At 42.2% G+C, this 17,856-nt stretch overlaps 1 protein-coding gene across 1 annotated transcript; it reads left to right on the top strand.

The window, feature by feature from the left end:
• The first annotated feature begins 5,706 nt into the window (after positions 1 to 5,706).
• On the top strand, positions 5,707 to 14,825 carry LOC139643531 (calpain-5). Its single transcript, XM_071518697.1, has 12 exons — positions 5,707 to 5,871; positions 8,017 to 8,148; positions 8,619 to 8,830; positions 9,683 to 9,875; positions 9,978 to 10,171; positions 10,580 to 10,657; positions 11,205 to 11,667; positions 11,858 to 11,980; positions 12,134 to 12,330; positions 13,973 to 14,091; positions 14,379 to 14,515; positions 14,649 to 14,825. The coding sequence occupies exons 1-12, from the start codon at positions 5,707 to 5,709 to the stop codon at positions 14,823 to 14,825; spliced, it is 2,190 nt and encodes a 729-aa protein (XP_071374798.1).
• Positions 14,826 to 17,856: the final 3,031 nt, after the last annotated feature.

The raw sequence follows: 17,856 nt of genomic DNA, 5'->3' as shown, positions 1-17,856 counted from the left end.
GGAACGTACATTGAACATGTAAATATGGGTTGGGTTGGGTTTGCTGCATTTACCAGTTCAGCCATAAGGAGCTTTCTCGCCTCGGCTTTCTCTGCTATTTCCTGGAACCTTTAAAAATATCAAGGATTTTGTTATTGATCTTTTCACAGTGTTGTGAATTTGTATCAAGTTTTAATGTAATATATCAGTTTCCTGTCCGTTCAACAATCAAAGAAATGAACAGTTTGACTCACTCTTCCAGGAAGCATCTTCCTGCCAGCAGCCAGGTTTTCATGTTTCCAACAGAAATATGAGGAGGAACTTCGTCCTGCTGCTTCATGAGCAGAAACTGCCTCATGAGCTTTTTCTGCAAGACAGATTTAGTGTCAGTTTGAATCAGTTAACAGGACGCCATCTAATGCTCATGTGTCACTTCAATATGAACAATGTATCTTTACATTTACATGACTGGACTCACCTCTGTTTGGTATAACTCCTTCTCCTTCTCAGAAAGAGAGGGCGGTCTCATGAGTCGGACTTGTTGGAGAATGAACTCAGTGTCCATGACTGACACTGAGGACTGAGTCCTGGTCAAACTCCTGGAGAAAAGCAGGAAACATTCAATGCATGAGAGTCACTGAAAACTACAGATTTAAATCCACACCTAACATCCTCACACCTGATCATAACACTAACCCTAACCACTGAATTTGTAAAAGATATGTAAAGATATTTAGGTAACTAACTTAGAAACACTGTTTAAAATGATGAAATAAAAGTAAAGAATTCACAAACCTGGTACAAGGAAAAGTTCTCAAGGTCTTTTGTTTGCAGTGAGTGAAAGAATACGTGCACACAGACGGTTTAGATAGCTGACAGTTCAGGTACAAACTGACTGATCCAATGAGTGAAATGACCGAAGTTCAGCAACTATGACATCATCATTGTGATGTGTGAGGATCCTGACAAGACAAAGCCACCATGGGGCAATACAGAAACTATTATTATTATCATCATTATCATCATCATTATTATTATTATTATTATTATTATTATTATTATTATTATTATTATTATTATTATTATAAGGTATACACCAACCAGACCAGGCCATCTTTGGTCTTCAGCCTAAACTCTAAAGGCGAGGATGAGCTGAGGATCGCTGCCTCCTGCTCATAAGAGACCAAAAAGTCTGAGTTGTAGCTTGAAGTCAGACCTCGCTGAGCCTTAATAGGCATTAATAAACTCTGTAAATCTAACAGGCAGCTAGTTTAGTGAAGCAGAAGCAGGATTGTTATGGTCCTGTGATGTGAGTTTAATCTTCGTGCCACAGATTCTTCCATACAACAGCAATACTTCTCACTTCTTGGAGCTCCTTACTGTCACTTCAAACAAAATGTTTCCTCTCTACAACATGATGTAGGAACTTCTATCTGTCTGTTTGGCGGTCATATTCAGCCACAGTAAATATCAAGCTGAACTAGTTTGAACACCACCAAATCATTCTCCAAAAAACAAATTAACTCACATAAAACGTATGGAGGTTGTCAAAAATGTTTTTAACTGTTTTTAAATTTCAGAAACCTATAATAAATGTATAAATGCCTTTAATTCAACACTTAATAAATTTAAACCAGTGCCCATACTTCCAGAACCTGTAATGTGTTAAAAACAAATGAGTAAAGATTCAATCCAGTCCAATTTGCCCCAAAAGACCAACATCAGACAGCGTATACCTGGAATTTGCCACAGCAGTTGGTGGAAACTAGTACTAGCAGCAGCAGTACACTCTTCAACATTGTTGGATTTAATCTTTGCTCGTTTGCTTTTCCTAAGTCCCCAGATGCGTCTCAGAGAGCACAATGTGAAATGAGAAAACTACATTTCAAATTAGAGTTAAAAGTTAAATTCAATAATAATCACATTCAACTTCAAGCCATTATGTTCAATTTGAAATTCAGTTTTTGAATCCAGCAGTTCAATATGAACATGACAAAATACAATTTCTGCAGATGAATTATAATCTCTGGCACTATTCTCTTTCCATACATGATCAACATCAGAAATGAAAGGGAATTAAAAGCAGTCAACCTAAATAACTGTTGTAATCAGGATGTGTGACGCGTACTGTGTGTGTATTTATGCACCAATACCATACTAGATACCACATAAATCACACTGTAACAGGGTTTCCACTCAGTCAGCATTGTGCTGCTGCTATTGGCCGACCAAAGTGGAATAGGAGATAATTGGCTGGATATTTGGCAGTGAGGGGGTTAAAGTGGAGGGCGCCTCTTGGTTTCTCAGGTGTCAGGGGCAACACACTTGACGACAACAGATACTGCACAAGCGTGTACAGGAAGAGAGAGAGAGAAGGAGAGAAGGAGAGAAGGAGGGAAGGAGAGACCAAAAAGATAGAGAGAGAGAGAACCGTGGGTAATGTAAACATGAGCACTTGCATGAGGAGAGAAGGAGAGAGAGAGGTGAGAGTCGCTGGGAGAGACGAGAGAAGACAGAATATACACAGTCACTGACAAGAAGAGCAGACCTAGCAGTAAGAGATATGTCCACACACACACACACACACACACACACACACACACACACACACACACCCAGAGAGAGTAGTAGTCATCAAATGAATTATTGCTGCATGAGATACGTACTAACTCTTAATAGCAACTGCACAATCCTGTTTCCTCGTCTTAACACATGGAAAACACAGTGTTTGCTTGTGTTCACTAGCTGCAGAACAGTCTGCACACATTACAAACACGTGTAACACGCTAAAGTGTGTGTCTGTGTGGCTGAAATCTAAGATTACCTGAAGTAACAGTGTGGTTTTAGCAGGTGTAAGGCTTGCCACTGCTATAATTGTATGTTATGTCATTTACTGTCTGCCTATTGTCTGTGTGTGGAGGGAGATTGGGTTACAGAGGCACTCAGCTCCATGAGTGTCACCCTCTCTGTGATGCACACACACACACATGCACACACACACACACACACACGCATCACGCATGCAACCACATAGGTTGACTTCAACAACACGCCTCCCCATGTCATGTTAGTAGTAGTTTTCCTTGAAGAACAGAGTGTAGCTCGACTCTAGTGGCTGTTACGTATACACACACACACACACACACACACACACACACTTAGATGATTCACAGTCATAAGACTTGGTGTCAGGCGTACACACAAGGCTGAGACTGGAAGACTTGCAGCACACACATCCAGTCGAACTTCAAGTCTACAGCATCACAGCGCTGCCAGAATAATGGTTATTAGTGTGCATGTATTCTCAATTGTTTCCTTTATGTTAATATAGGCTTCCTGGCGTTTTTATTCACTCACATTATTCAAAATAGCAGTCAACTTGTTTTTTTAATCCAGGCTCACTGAAACAAAGCATGAGGACACACTGAATTAAGTATCTGGTGGAGTTGAATATCCTGGTGCAAACTAGCCGAGAAGATACCAGCTTCGAAGAAGAGAAGAGGGAATCGTTTTTCGGAGCAGCACAGCTTGACAGCGGGCCTCTGACTGTTGCCTTGGGGACAGAGAAGACACAGAGAGAGAGAGAGAGAGAGAGAGAGAGAGAGAGAGAGAGAGGACATATGCTGCTTTCACACACACCGTTTCTGACTTTTTAACTTTTCGCAGCAGAGGCTACATGGGTGTCTCTTAAAAACAAGATTCCCTGAAGGATTTTCCCTGATAGCAGACCAAAGTAATGGGAGTTTGACCAAAGGGGGCCATGATCCTGGATGCTCTGCCTGGACTGAAGGAATAGTCAGGAAAGCTTCTAGTTCGACATAAAGGTAAAAGAGTTTGCCTGAAAATTGTATGCTTGTATTAGGAATTAACATAATTTATAATTTTAACACTTATCGTCTTGTAGTATTCATTGTAGGGATGGGACGATGTGCTTATCTCGCGATACGATTTGATATATGGGGTTCACGATTCAATAAAACCATGATACGATGTGATAAATAAAAGTTCAATGAAAACAAAGTATGACTGTGCAGAATTATGGTTATTTATGAGCCACAAATCTTTCTAGCAATGCCATTGACTTGCTTGATAATAATTGAAAAATGTTATTGCAAAATGTAAATAATATAATTTCAATGGAGAGTTTGTGAAATTGTGATGGACAAGCCATCTCATTTGTGATTACTACAGCAGAATAAAATGTAGCTAATATCGCAATTAATTTTTCTGCCCCATGATACATATTGTCACTATTTTGCCTCGCAATATATTGAATTTTGATATATCGTCCCATCCCTAATTAATTGCTTTACATCCTGTGAGTGTTTACTTCAATAGATGCTAGAGGAACAGGTTCTTGCAATATGTTTTTGTCCTGTCTATATATAAATCTCCCACAAGAAAAATAAAACCACACTTTGATAACGTTGACCTGCACGGTATCTGCAAGCACCTGCAGGTTTGCGTGTGTTTTTTTCCCCTGCACAGCAAAACCCTCAGTCGACCCCACCATGTACACACACACCGGCACCTGGCATACTCACTGACACAGAATCACACTGCCTCACACACACTGACGCACACACCAGTTGATGCCCACACACACACACGCTGCTGACTCAGGGTCCCCGGCGGTTCATGTCTCTAATGAGTAAAACGGTGCCATTACCTTACTGCTGTCCCCTGCTCTGTCCAACACACACACACACACACACACACACACACACACACACTCTGACCCTGCATGACCTCCCAGCTACCTCTGCTGTCTGTCAGCCAGGGGAAATGTTAACCCCTCAGATGACCTCATATAGATTATATACAGAAGCAAAACTCGGTGTTCAATCCGCAATGGCGTGTAATGGCATGTAATGTACAAGTGAAACACAACTTCACTTGTATTTATTGGCCTTCATTGTGTGTGCCAATAAATTGAAGTGAAAAGAGAGTAGTCTGTCATACTACTTTTATTTTTGGATGTGCTACTTTTTTCCTCTAAGTTCAGTATTTTTGGATAAGCACTCCAGTCAAGTCTATTTTTGTTGATGCACACTTCTGTCTCCACTCTCACAACTTTGTCTTTCTAATTTTATCTGAGAAATTTCAAAAGGTAGACTGTTGGCTATTACATATTCAATATTAGGAGATTATTTTTTTAATGTTTGTATTGAAGATTAGCCAATGTGGCAGCCTATGAATTTATATGATATATAAGTTCAATAATAGGGTAGACTATTTAAATGAATTATATTTTTGACCAGTCCCATGTGTGTATTTACACTGATTACAATTCTAATAATGCAGTATTAAAACATTTGACTATTTACACATCTGTATTATTTTTTTTTTAAACAAATTAGAAGTCTTCTTTCTAATGCATCTTCTAATTCCTATTAATTCTAACATTACAGCCTATGTGTTGAAGCAAAGGAAACTTTGTAGATTGGTGTTTTGATCAGTCCCATGTCCCAAACAGTTGACCAGAAAGGACAATGACCTAGTTTACGACAAAGAAAGTAGGCAAATAAGTCACACTTCTCTTCAGTAAGCAAGTTCAACTATGGTTTGCTGAAAGATATTTCAATATCTGTCAGGAGATTAAATAGAACTGCATGGAACTGCGTGTGTATATACAGTATATACAGTATATTCATCTTCCATATGAACTATTCATCTGGCCCGTTTCTCTTCTTCTCACCTTTTTTCCGCCTGCCCTCCCCACCCAGAATGCCAGAGCGAGTGTGTGACTTCCAGGGCCAGAGCTACCACAAGCTGAAGCGGGCCTGCCTGCGTCGGGGGGCGCTCTTCAAGGACCCCGTCTTCCCCGCCTCCACCCAGTCCCTCTTCTACAGACGGGAGCCTCCACCGGGACTCAGCTGGAGGAGGCCGAGGGTGAGTGACAGGTGGAATAGGAAGCTCTGGGGGAAAGAGGAGGACAGGAGGACGGAGACAAGGGAAGGAGGGAACTCAAATAGCCTTGTCTTATGTGGCAAAGGCAACACATTTGGGACTCCAAACAGGTTCAAACAAATTACATACAGGCCTATCTTTGCCTCATGCCTGCTCTCCACCCGCATCTAAATCCAGCGGCCAGCTGAACATACATTTCCATCAGATCAAGTTAATTACAGCACTTTCTATTGCAGGAGTGGCGTCAGGGCAGTGAAACTTTAGCCCTGGGAGAGTGTGTGGCGCGTGTTGCCAATGAACTGTATAAGCGTGTGTGTGTGTGTACACTTGGGTGCAGAAAAAGCAACATCCGATTTAAATAGCATATGTTTTTTTTAGCGTAGAGTTGGGAATGGGTGAAGCAGTGTAAAAGTGTAGGTGTTTATTGTAGCTACACCAGCCCCAACTAGCCTTTAATGGAGGTGAAATGTGTTAAAATAAAAGCAATGAAATAGGAGGTTAGAGTCAAGGTCAAACCATAGTGTATTTTTTGTTTCTTAATTATTGTTCAGTACAGGCAGATCTATTTAATAGCACAAGGACTAGTCAGGTTGTATATTATTATATCTGTGGTAAATGTACATCAATGTCAGTGTATAGATAAATTAAATGAAATGTTGATTTGTTTTAAAGATAGGCTACAACAAAGAAAATAAGGAATTTACAGGAGGACTGTAAATTTCACTAGTAATGATCTAAAACAACAGTTTTCTAAAAAAAAAATTTCTTTTGTTTAATTTTATGGTTATCCACATTTTAAAAATATTTTCCTGTATCCCAAACTGATTTTGTGGGCTGATTATGTCAATCAAATGTAACCTGTTTTTAAGGTTCCTAGACTACTTTGTATACTTGTATACATTTGTATATTTTGTATACAATTAGACAGGTCAAGTCAAAACCTGGATTTGTGGAAGGTACCAATTTTTCTACATCAACAATTTTTGAAACTTTTTTTTTATTATTAATTTGGGTCCAAATTTAATTTTAGAAAACCTCTGATCTAAAACAAGAGGTGTGTTATTTCAGATTTTAAGACAGGAAAAATCAATTTTGTGATCACAGAAACCGATCTTAAACCCAGCTGGATATTTTAAGAGACACTTTTTTGGCTTGGATCAGTGTTGGATCAGTTCATACAGTCCTCTCAGTATCTGGGCCAAACTTTTGGTAATCAGAATGTGAAACCTCATTGGCAATTAATTTGCTGATTCAGGACTGAAGACACAACAAAGGGTTAATGGTATTGTGTTTCTAATGCTCCACGCAGGTATTTTAAGCGTGTATCCACAGGGAGTCGAATGATAGGGTGGCATCTGTCGCCTCTCTCTACTGCTGCACGACACACACACACACACACACACACACACATACACACACACACACACTCAAACACACGTACATGCAGGCACCAACGGACTCACTTAAACTTCCCATTCACTGTCATAACTGTCACAAAATCTGTTTGGCTTCATCTGCACTTGTTATGAACTTGATATCATCCCGGGAAAACTGGCTTCCTAACTTCCGAACTGGGTTCCTAACTTCTAGAGTTACATTTGTACAGGTTACGACCCCGGAGCTGTGAGTGCAGGCTGTTTCCTTCTGCCTGTTTGTGTGTTTGTGTGTGTGGGTTTCCGTATGTGTTTCCTAATATGCAAATACACGCGTGTGTGTGTTCATGTTCATGTTGTAAATGCATGTGTGCTCTTATTAAATGCTGTTTGCGTGTTTTCCAGTTTTGAAAAAGAGTGAAAATAGTGTATACTTCTTTGTACAAATGTATGTGTGAGTGAGTGTGAGTGTGTGTGTGTGTGTGTGTGTGTGTGTGTGTGTGTCCAGCCGTAGCTCTACTGTTACCTGACCCTGTCCAAACTGAGATCAACAGCTCCTTGCAGACAGGATCTGTCTCCTCAGCAGAGCTGTGAGACTCTGATCAGCTCAACTGTTGCTTTCTGTCCAGACGGAGTTTACTGCACTTTTAAATATGTGTACAATTAAATATGTGTATATTTTTTAAGAGGAATCTCTCTCTGTCTCTCTCTCTCTCTCTCTCTCTCTCTCTCTCATCCCCCCTCCCCCTCCCAGGAGTTATGTAAGGACCCTCGTTTGTTTGTGGATGGCATCAGCACGCGGGACTTGCACCAGGGCAGTCTGGGTAACTGCTGGATGGTGGCAGCCACTTCCTGTCTGGCGTCTGAGCCATCACTGTGGAAGAAGGTGTGTGTGTGTGTGTGTGTGTGTGTGCGTTTTGCACGTGTGCGTTTGTTGTGAAGGATTCAAAGTGTAAATTTCTGTGTCGTCTGTATTGGGTCTGTGCTATTCCTTCCTTTGTTTTCAATCCTGCCTTCCTTCCTTCCATTCATCCGTCTGTCCTCTCATTCGCTCCTTTGTTTTCCTTCCTTCCTTCCTTCCATGCCTTTGTCCTTCTCTCAATCCTTCCTTTCTTCTTTCTTTCCTTCCTTCCTTATGATCATCTGTCTTTCTTTCCTCCCTCCTTCCTTCTTTCATTCTGTCCTCTCCATCCTTTTGTCCTTCTCTCATCTCTTCCTTTGTTCTCCTTCCTTCCTTCCTTATTTTTTCCCTTCCTTTCACCTGTCTGCCCTTTCTTCCCTCCCTTCCCTCCCTTCTTCTCCTTTTCCTTCCTTCCTTCCTTCCTTCCTTCCTTCCTCCCTCTCTCCTCCTCCCAGGTGATCCCTGACCACGTGGAACAGGAGTGGAACCCCAAGCGTCCCGACCTGTACGCCGGAATCTTCCACTTCCGGTTCTGGCGCCTGGGCCGCTGGACGGACGTGGTGGTGGACGACCGTCTGCCGGTCAGCCAGGACGGAGTGCTGCTCTTCTGCCGCTCCGCCACGCCGCGAGAGTTCTGGAGCGCCCTGCTGGAGAAGGCCTACGCCAAGTGAGTGGTGATGGAAAATGCTGATCGATATCTGGTGTCATCGGTGAAGAGTAGAGTTTCAGAGGTTTTCAGAGGTTGAGTCTCACACTTTTCCACGTGAGAGGGAATTGTAAAATTACTAATTTATCATCATAAACACACTCATATCATTGCAATGTCCAAAAGATTAAAGGTGCTTTGTGTCACATTTTAACATCAATCATCCTTTAATGGTGTTTGATTCTGCATCTCAGTGAATGAAGGAATCAGTCACACATGTGCAAGTCACAAGCAAGTCTCAAGTCTTAACCTTCAAGTCCCAAGCAAGTCCCAAGTTACTGTGGTGAGAATCAAGCAAGTCAAGTCGAGTCCCTGCTATAAGTCAAGCAAGACAAGTCAAGTCATTGCTCAGGTCAAGCAAGTCACAAGTCAAGTCATACGAAATTCTGATGATCTACCCCAGTTTCCACATTTAAATCAGTTAAAAGACTGGTCATGAAAAGTTGAGTTAATTTTCAACATTAACGAAAACTGTTGCAGCCTGCTTACATCTTATAAATCTTACTGATATTTGACATTTTGTGGCAATCAATAACAAGCCTCCTAAATGAACAAGTAAATATTTAAAAACAAGTAAATATTTAATAAAAAAAAAGTCAAGTTCTTTCGAGTCATCTGTCTCAAGTCTAAGTCAAGTCTCAAGTCATAAATACCAAGTCAAAATCAAGTCGAGTCTTTTATCAATGTTAGTCAGGCAAGTCTCAAGTCCTCAAATTTGTGACTCGAGTCAAGTCATGTGACTCGAGTCCCCCACCTCTGTCAGTCAATCATTCAATCACTCAATCAACCCTCTTGTCCTCTGTTGCCCTCCAGGCTGAACGGCTGCTATGAAGCCTTGGAGGGAGGCAACACAGCGGAGGCTCTGATCGACTTCACCGGCGGCGTCTCAGAGCCCCTCAGCCTGGACATTGAGGCCCTCAGCCAGCACAGCGACCAGAGGAGGACGCTCTTCCAGACATTAGCCAAGGCCCACGAACGCAAAGCCCTCATCACCTGCTCCATACGGGTAAGGGCCGCTATCCTGAACCTCTGAAAACACACTTTAAGAACACTAAAAATAAGAAGACTTCAGCTGTTTCATGTTAAAGGCGATCTGTGTCCGTCTCAGCCAGCAGAGGGGGAGACAGTGGAGTCGGTGTTAGACTGCGGCCTGGTGCGAGGTCACGCCTATGGGATTACGGCGGTGAGGAAGGTGCGGCTGGGCGAGAAGCTGCTGAAGAAGTGCGAGGCGTCCCGACTCTTCATGGTGCGCATGAGGAACCCATGGGGGACCACCGACTGGACGGGCGCCTGGAGCCAGGGGTGAGGACACTGGTCTGTTCCGGTCTAATTCGCCACATACCGAACTGCTGAATACATCATCCATTTTGCAGGTGTTCTGGGAATAAAACCTTAGCTGAAATTTTACAGTGTCGCTCTTTTTACAAGATCTTTTACAATGTTGCTGCAATTTCTCTGACATTTCCTGACATTTTATAATAGTTTTGGAATGTTTTTTACGAGCTCATAGGGTCATTTTTCGACACATAGGGACATCTGTTACTTAGATTATCAAACTCTGAATGTGGTCAAAATGGAGCAATAAAGGTTCTCCAGCGGTATTTTGGTATGTAATTTCCAGTTGGCCACCGGTTTGCTGGACCCCGCAGCACATCCTGCTTCCTATGTGTTGGTGTCACTGACTCTGTTGTCCTTGTGCACCTCCTGCAGGTCCCAGCAGTGGCAACAGATGGGCCGCTCAGAGAGGGAGAAGATGGGCCTTATAGTCCGAGACGTCGGGGAATTCTGGTAGGTATTTCCGCTTGCTTTCATTATGCTAGTACTGTGAAAATAGGTAATGATTATCTGGCATGTGGTCTGATTTATATTAGCTAATTTGTGTTTGTAAACAGCAATTGGGCCTTCACTAGAAGGGCCCCTAGGCTTTGGATCGACTTGCCTGAGGATGTTAGGCTACCCAGATCTTCTTTTAAATCTCTTCTTAAAACACATTTTTATATCTTATTTTACCTAATTGAGATATGATCAGATCTGACCTTGGGTATTTGCATCAGTAATGAGTTTCAGTATGTTATGATCTTATCTTACTTCTAGGTTTGTTTTTTTATACTGACCGGTATTTTTGTGTGTTTCTGTCATTTTATTGTCTTTTGTCTTATCTCTTACTCTTATCTTGTTCTTGTTTTATTTTGTTAATGTAAAGCACTTTATAACTTTTTTGAAAGAAGCTATATACCTTTGAATGTGCCTTATACACTTTGTATATACCTGACACAAATTTCCAATTGTATTTGAGTGTGTTGACAAGCTCTTCTCCCTCCCTCCCGTCCCTCAGGATGGAGTTTGAGGACTTCTGTCACTACTTCACGGATATGGTTGTGTGCTGGCTGGTGGAGCGGGCGCTGCTGTGGCCGAGCTCTCACTGGAGAGAGGTGCACTGCTATGGCGAGTGGGCTCTAGCACCCACCGCCCCTGGAGCCTCTCCCTCCACCATCCTCCCCAGCGGCCATGCACTGACCCTGGGGAAGAGCAACGCCAAACCCGGGGGGACTCAGCAGCGAGGGGACCGGAAGGAAGCCCGACTTGGGGAGAGGCAGCGGGAGGGAGGGAAAGGAGGGAAAGGAGGAGGAGGAAGGGGGAGAGACAAGGCTGCGGCGTCCAAACAGGAGAAGAAAGTGAAGGAGGGACATGGGGAGGAGGGCAGAGAGGTGGATGGAGGCTGGGAGGCACAGATGGATAAGAGGAGTCGGTGTGGAGGATGCATCAACCACAGGGACACTTTCCTGCACAACCCCCAGGTAAAGCTCCAGTAGAAACACTCCTGATGCCTATAAAATGCCTTAACATTAAATTCTGACTTATTGATAGTAATACATCTAGGCAATTTTTACGCCTATTGATGGATACAAGACTTTTTAAAATTAGTGTGGTTAATTTAGCAGATGTTTTATTTGCTTCTTTCTTTTTTTCTTTCTTTCTTTCTGTCAGTTCATGTTTGAGGTGCGAGGGCAAGAGGAGGAGGTGCTCATCTGTCTGCAGCAGGAGGACAGGAGGATACGGAGGAAAGACGGAGGAGGAGAGAACCTGCCCATCGGCTTCGAGGTGCTGAAGGTGAGGAGTTAGTATTTCCATATTCTTCTGACCACCATCTTTATCCCATCTCTCTTGTCTTATTGCACCTTTTCGTTTCATACAAGAGTTCAGTTAATGTTTTCAAAAAACGACCCTCCTCCTCTAACCCTCTGGCTGTCTTGCTGTCCCCAGGTGGAGGTGAACCGCTGCAGCCGGGTGCAGTGTGTGGTGGAGCAGGCGGCCAGCTCCGTCTACATGGACTCCCGCAGTGTGGCCCTGAGGGGAACTCTGGCCCCGGGCCGCTACGCCGTTCTGCCCACCACCTTCCTGCCGGGCGCCACTGGACGCTTCCTGCTACGCCTCTTCTCCCATTCCCACCTCCCGCTCAGGTGCGTCTGAAATTCAATTCTGTTTTCTGAATTTGTATGGAATTATTGAGTTTATTGAAGTTGAAACTGATTATAGAAATCAAACTCATGTTGCTCTTACCAAATTTTTATCCTATTAAATCCATATTGCATTTAAAAGTCCAAGATATTTTGTTTTCTTTAAGATATTAAATTGATGCTGGACTCCTGATTTGTTCTGACTTGACTTGGTGTTCTACATTTAGACCTGAGACTGACTTCGGACTTGAGCAAAGTTGACTCGGTCACACTTCTGGGTTTCTGTGTATGTATGTACTGTATGTGTGTGTGAGTGTGTGTGTCTGACCTTGGAAAAATAGTAGTTGCCTATGATTATAAATTAGGTGAAATCAAGAATACTTCATATCTCATACTTAATAATCCGTGAGATCCCAGTTTTTTTTTGTTAAATCTTTAATTCTAAGCAGTCATTGCTGTGGTGTTTCTGCACTGCACTTCCCAGAGATCACCTGTCAATCAAACAGTGTGGGCGGTACTGTGACGTCTTTTTCCTTGAATTTTCTCTTTCTCTCTTAATACAATGTAGACAAGATACAATGGAGAAAAGATACCGTCTTCTGTCTAAATCAAGAGTGTGTTTTGGAATTATCAAAACTCAAACTGCGGGTCACAGAGATCTGCTTTGGATCTGTTGGAGAGCAGATCAGCCACATGTTGTTGATACCGTGAGCGACACATGACACCAACATTGAAAGACGAGCGCTTCAGCTAGTTATTAATATTTTCAGAGTGAATTTAGGTCAGTGTACTGTAGGAGTTTAGTTAAATTAATTGTACTGAAAAGTGCCCTTCATTTATTTCATGAGGCACTTTATAATATAATTGTGAGTTTGTAAAGTTCCATCTGCATGCAGAGAAGTTACACTCTCAGAAAACAAGGCACAGACTTGTAGGCCTACCTTTGGCCACTGGGGCTTGTTTTCTGACAGTGTTTGAGATATTAAGCTTTTAGTTTCTCATATCCAGTAGCCTATTGCAAAGTTAATACCCATCTATATCAAACTTCAGCAATATGTGCTTTTAGAGCTGCATTATATAAGAAAAATACTTTTAGCTCCTTAGGTAGGTCTCTATGGATAGTGTTGGTCGTTCTGTTCACCACTTTTGGCCACATGGGTGAAAGTGCTGCAGGGAGTTAGACTGCAGACTCTCAATCAGGAGACCCGTCTTCGATTCCCAGCAGGGACACATTCAAAAAATTCACTGTCGCAGGGCTAAAATGTCAACTGGAACTCGAGGATGATAAATGTAGAGTAACATAGTTGCTCCACTTCCATTTCTGAGTTTGATCATTTAGGAGAGAAGAGGAGGCCCTATTGTTAACAGCATTCAAATAGTAAAACCACACAAACAATTGATAGTTGTGAATACACTGTTGACTGTAGAGGAACTTACAATTTTCTGCTACGCTTCTCCAGCTCACAAGCACTGAATTTGACGGCCTTCTTCATAATCTGCTCCTCCTGCAACTTCATTCATTGCTTTCTTTATTTTACATCACACTTTAACTATTCACCTGTTCCTTCATCAATCTTTATGCGAATACATTTTCTCTCTTTCTTTCTTTCTTTCTTTCTTTCTTTCTTTCTTTCCATCCATGCAGGGAGTTGAGGGAGGACTTGCCATCTCCCTCTATATTCCAGTGTTGTCTACCTCAGCCCACTGTGGTGACCACCGTCCATCTCCGCAGGGCGTCAGGACTCAGCCCGCCCAAACAGACAGGTTGGTCAGCAGCATCATGAAACAGTGGTGTAGATAGTATAGGGGAGGAGGGGCTGTAATGATGCCAGCTTTTGCACAGTTTGGCCACGGTTGTCAACAGACTGGTATATGGCAGGAAATGATAACTTTATAATGTTGATGCAGGCATGAAAAGATGAGTAATGAGTTTGCTGCGCCCTGCAAGTCATCCCTCCACACACACACCACGCACACGCAACCCAAACACATGCACACGTGCACATATTCTCTTTCTCTCTGTCTCTTACACCATGCTGTGTTGTTCGCAGCCCCTGATGTGTACGCTGTAGTGCGGTGTGAGGACGACACCATCAGGACGCGGGTGTTCACTGAGGATGGGAACCCCGAGTTCAACCTCAGAACCATCTTCTACAGGAGACACCCCAACACACAAATCTCTATTGAGGTTTGACACATGCACATTCCCTCACAGACACACACACAAACACACACACGCACACACACACAAACACACACACACACACACACACACACAATCTTAATCTGCCTCCTGTGTGTGTGTGTGTGTGTGTGTGCAGTTATGGAGCAGAGGTCTGCTGTGGGACTCCCTGCTGGGCGTGGCTCGTCTCCAGACAGCGGATCATGAGAGGGGGCGGAGCCAAGTGATTGGTCTGCGTGGCGGCCAATCCCGTTCAGGATCCCCGAGTTGCATCTATGTTGAGACCTCCTCCAGCGTGTGCCTGACAGACTTGTGATTGATTGATTGACAGCTACATGCGGTTGCCCCGGCAACTGCACTGATCCATGGCAGCTTCTGTCCTCCCTGGAGGAAATATTGATGGACGGGGAGCAAAATCAATAATAAAGACTTTTTTATATAAGTTTTCTTGACAAAACGAACATTATGGACATAATCATCAGACACTGATGGATAGATAAGAGGGCAATCTTGGTGTTACCACACAGTAACAGTAGTTCCTCAAACAAATGACAGTTAAAATAAAAAATATATCCTATTCCTCAAAAGATGTGTGCTCATGCCCTAATGTTATCTGCTGGTCAGACATCGGCATCAATGGGCATCATCAATGACTTCAGCAGTTGTTGTTTATCAAAAACAAAAATTAAAACTGCTGCCAAATTTTGTTCATTCTGTGTTATTTTTATTATTATTATTGTTGCTGTTGTTTTGTTGTTGTCGTTAACATTGTCATAGTTATTATTGGCATTATTTATATTGTTGTTAATATGCTTAAACTGTACATAATAACACTTGCCTTTGTGTTTTGGAAACATTTTGTGATAAATAAATAATTAACATTGTGTCTCATTTATTAAAGTCGCTTAATTTCAGTATTTCCTGTCCAAATGTTCACTCCATCTCCATAACCTCCCCAACACAAACACACAGGCCCATCATAACGTTCAACTTTCTTCCACTGTCTCTCCATTCTGTCTCTTCACACTCTAACAGAACAGATGTTTACTTCAACTTAAAATGGCGATGAGTTCTCTCTTATTTTCAATGACGATGCACAATTTGCCACAACTGCCAACACAGGAAGAGCTTCACCAGCCCTCTGTACTTCTCAGCAGCAGTGGATCCTGTCACTATCTCAGGCTTTGTTGCCAACAACTTGACCACTCTGCCAAAATGTATAAGATAAGATATACTTCAATGTCCCCGTAGGGAAATTTGTTCTGGACTCCGTCCTGCAGTTCCACAGAAGATAAAATCATACATACTACATAGTAAAAAACGTCAACATCTTAACAACACATGGCTTCCATACACATACACAGTTTGCACATACACATATTCAACAGTTTGCCTATACACATATACACATACACACCTACTGACAATGGCGACATATTGCACAACCCTCACGGCCAACATCTACATTACACGTTAGTGTTGAGAAGCTTAATGGACATAGGCAGGAATTAATGTTTATAACGGTTCAGCCTGCTCTTGGGAACCCTGAATCTTCTACCTGAAGGTAAGAGCTGGAACTCTGGGTGGAGAATGTGAGTTGGATCAGACACTATTTTCTGTGCCTGTCTGATAATAGACTGCTCATAAATTGTTTGGAGGGACGAGTGTTTTTTAACCCCCATAATTTTCATAGCAGTCTGTACCAGACGAGCGATTTGTGATTTCAACTGTACCGTCAAGTTACCATACCAGGCTGTAATACCATATCTTATAATACTCTCTAATACTGCATGGTAAAATAGTAACATGAACTTCTGCTCAACTCCATAGACCCTAAGTCTACGTAAAAAATACATCCGCTGTTGAAGTCTAGAGCAGAGACTTTCAACATGGACCCTCCAGCTGAGTGTATTATCAATATGAACCCCGAGGTACTTAAGTACCTCGGGGTTAAGTACATAGTAAGTAGTAATAAGAGCAGACCTGAGTGATGGATACAATGTGGATAGCCACCGGCCTAAGATCACCCACTGCCTTCGGGTCAAACACCATCTCCTCAGTCTTCTTCACATTCAGCACAAGATGGTTAGTGTCACACCATTGCACAAATCTCTCTATTTCAGAGTGGTAAGCTGATGAACTGCTGTCTCTGTGCATTAGGCCAAGGATGGCTGTATCATCTGAGAATTTAATGATATAGTTCTCAGGGTGGGTTCTTGTGCAGTCATTTGTGTACAGTGTGAAGAGGACTGGGGAGCTGACACAACCCTGAGGGGCACCAGTACTGATTGACCTGGGCTCTGAGAGGGCATTGCTGACCCTAACATGCTGAGTACGATTGGTTAAAAAGGAAAAATACCATTTTAAAATAAAAGGATTTACACTCATCTGTTTCAATTTCTGAGTCAACATGTGAGGCTGCAGTGTGTTAAAAGCTGAGCTAAAATCAACAAACAGTAGGCGTGCATAAGCCTTGGGGTCTTCCAGGTGTTTAGTGACCAGGTGTGTGATGCTAATAGAATCATCTGTGCCACACCCCTGCTCGTAAGCAAACTGAAAAGGGTCTAAAAATACATCTACCTCTTTCTTAAGCAACGACACCATAATCCTCTCAAAACATTTCATGACAATGGATGTCAGTGCAACCGGCCTAAAATCATTGTTTACCTTTGGACAAGGTTTTAAGGTGTTCATAGACTTAATTCCAGTCACCACAGAACAGCTAGGGAGTCTCTTACATGAGAACTTAATATGATGTTTACTTGCATTATTAACGCAAAGGCATTTTGCAGTCAAAATGACTGCATTAATAATGCAAGTAATCAGACTATTGCACCATCAATGATGCCCCAGCATATCTGCAGCCTTATATATATATGTATATACTGTATGTATAATTTATACTTTTAACCTTTCTGTCAATCAATTCACTGAATTTCTTCATACATTTGTATCTTTTTATCTGGTAAATTCAATTTAATAAAATTTGGTCTGGTATACATCAGGGGCACGTTCAATCTGAAAACGGTGTGCACCGTTTTGCTACGGTTTCCAGGTTGAACGTTATGTTTCCTCAAACCGTGTGAAACGGTGTGCAATGGGCTTTGAGTTACGTTGTCCCTCGTTTGGTGGGTGTGTCAGAGGTGTTACCCAATCAGCAGCGACGTGTATATAAACCCCGCCGCATTAAAAAGGCAGTGCACACAGACATATTTCACATATAAGACATATTTTTATCTTTTGCTATTGTATGTACCATTGTGGAGTGACACTTTAATAAACTTTTCTACTCCACTCTACTCCTCTAAATATATAATGGTAAATATTACAATATCATATCACAACAA

Source organism: Centroberyx affinis, unplaced genomic scaffold (assembly GCF_046629955.1).
Source record: "Centroberyx affinis isolate AG114_WGS23_722 - 3 ecotype Tasmania unplaced genomic scaffold, CSIRO-AGI_Caff_v1 ptg000622l_1, whole genome shotgun sequence".
NCBI classification, from domain to species: domain Eukaryota; kingdom Metazoa; phylum Chordata; class Actinopteri; order Beryciformes; family Berycidae; genus Centroberyx; species Centroberyx affinis.
The sequence above is the reverse complement of the archived record's forward strand: the minus strand, read 5'-3'. Positions and strand labels throughout refer to the sequence as shown.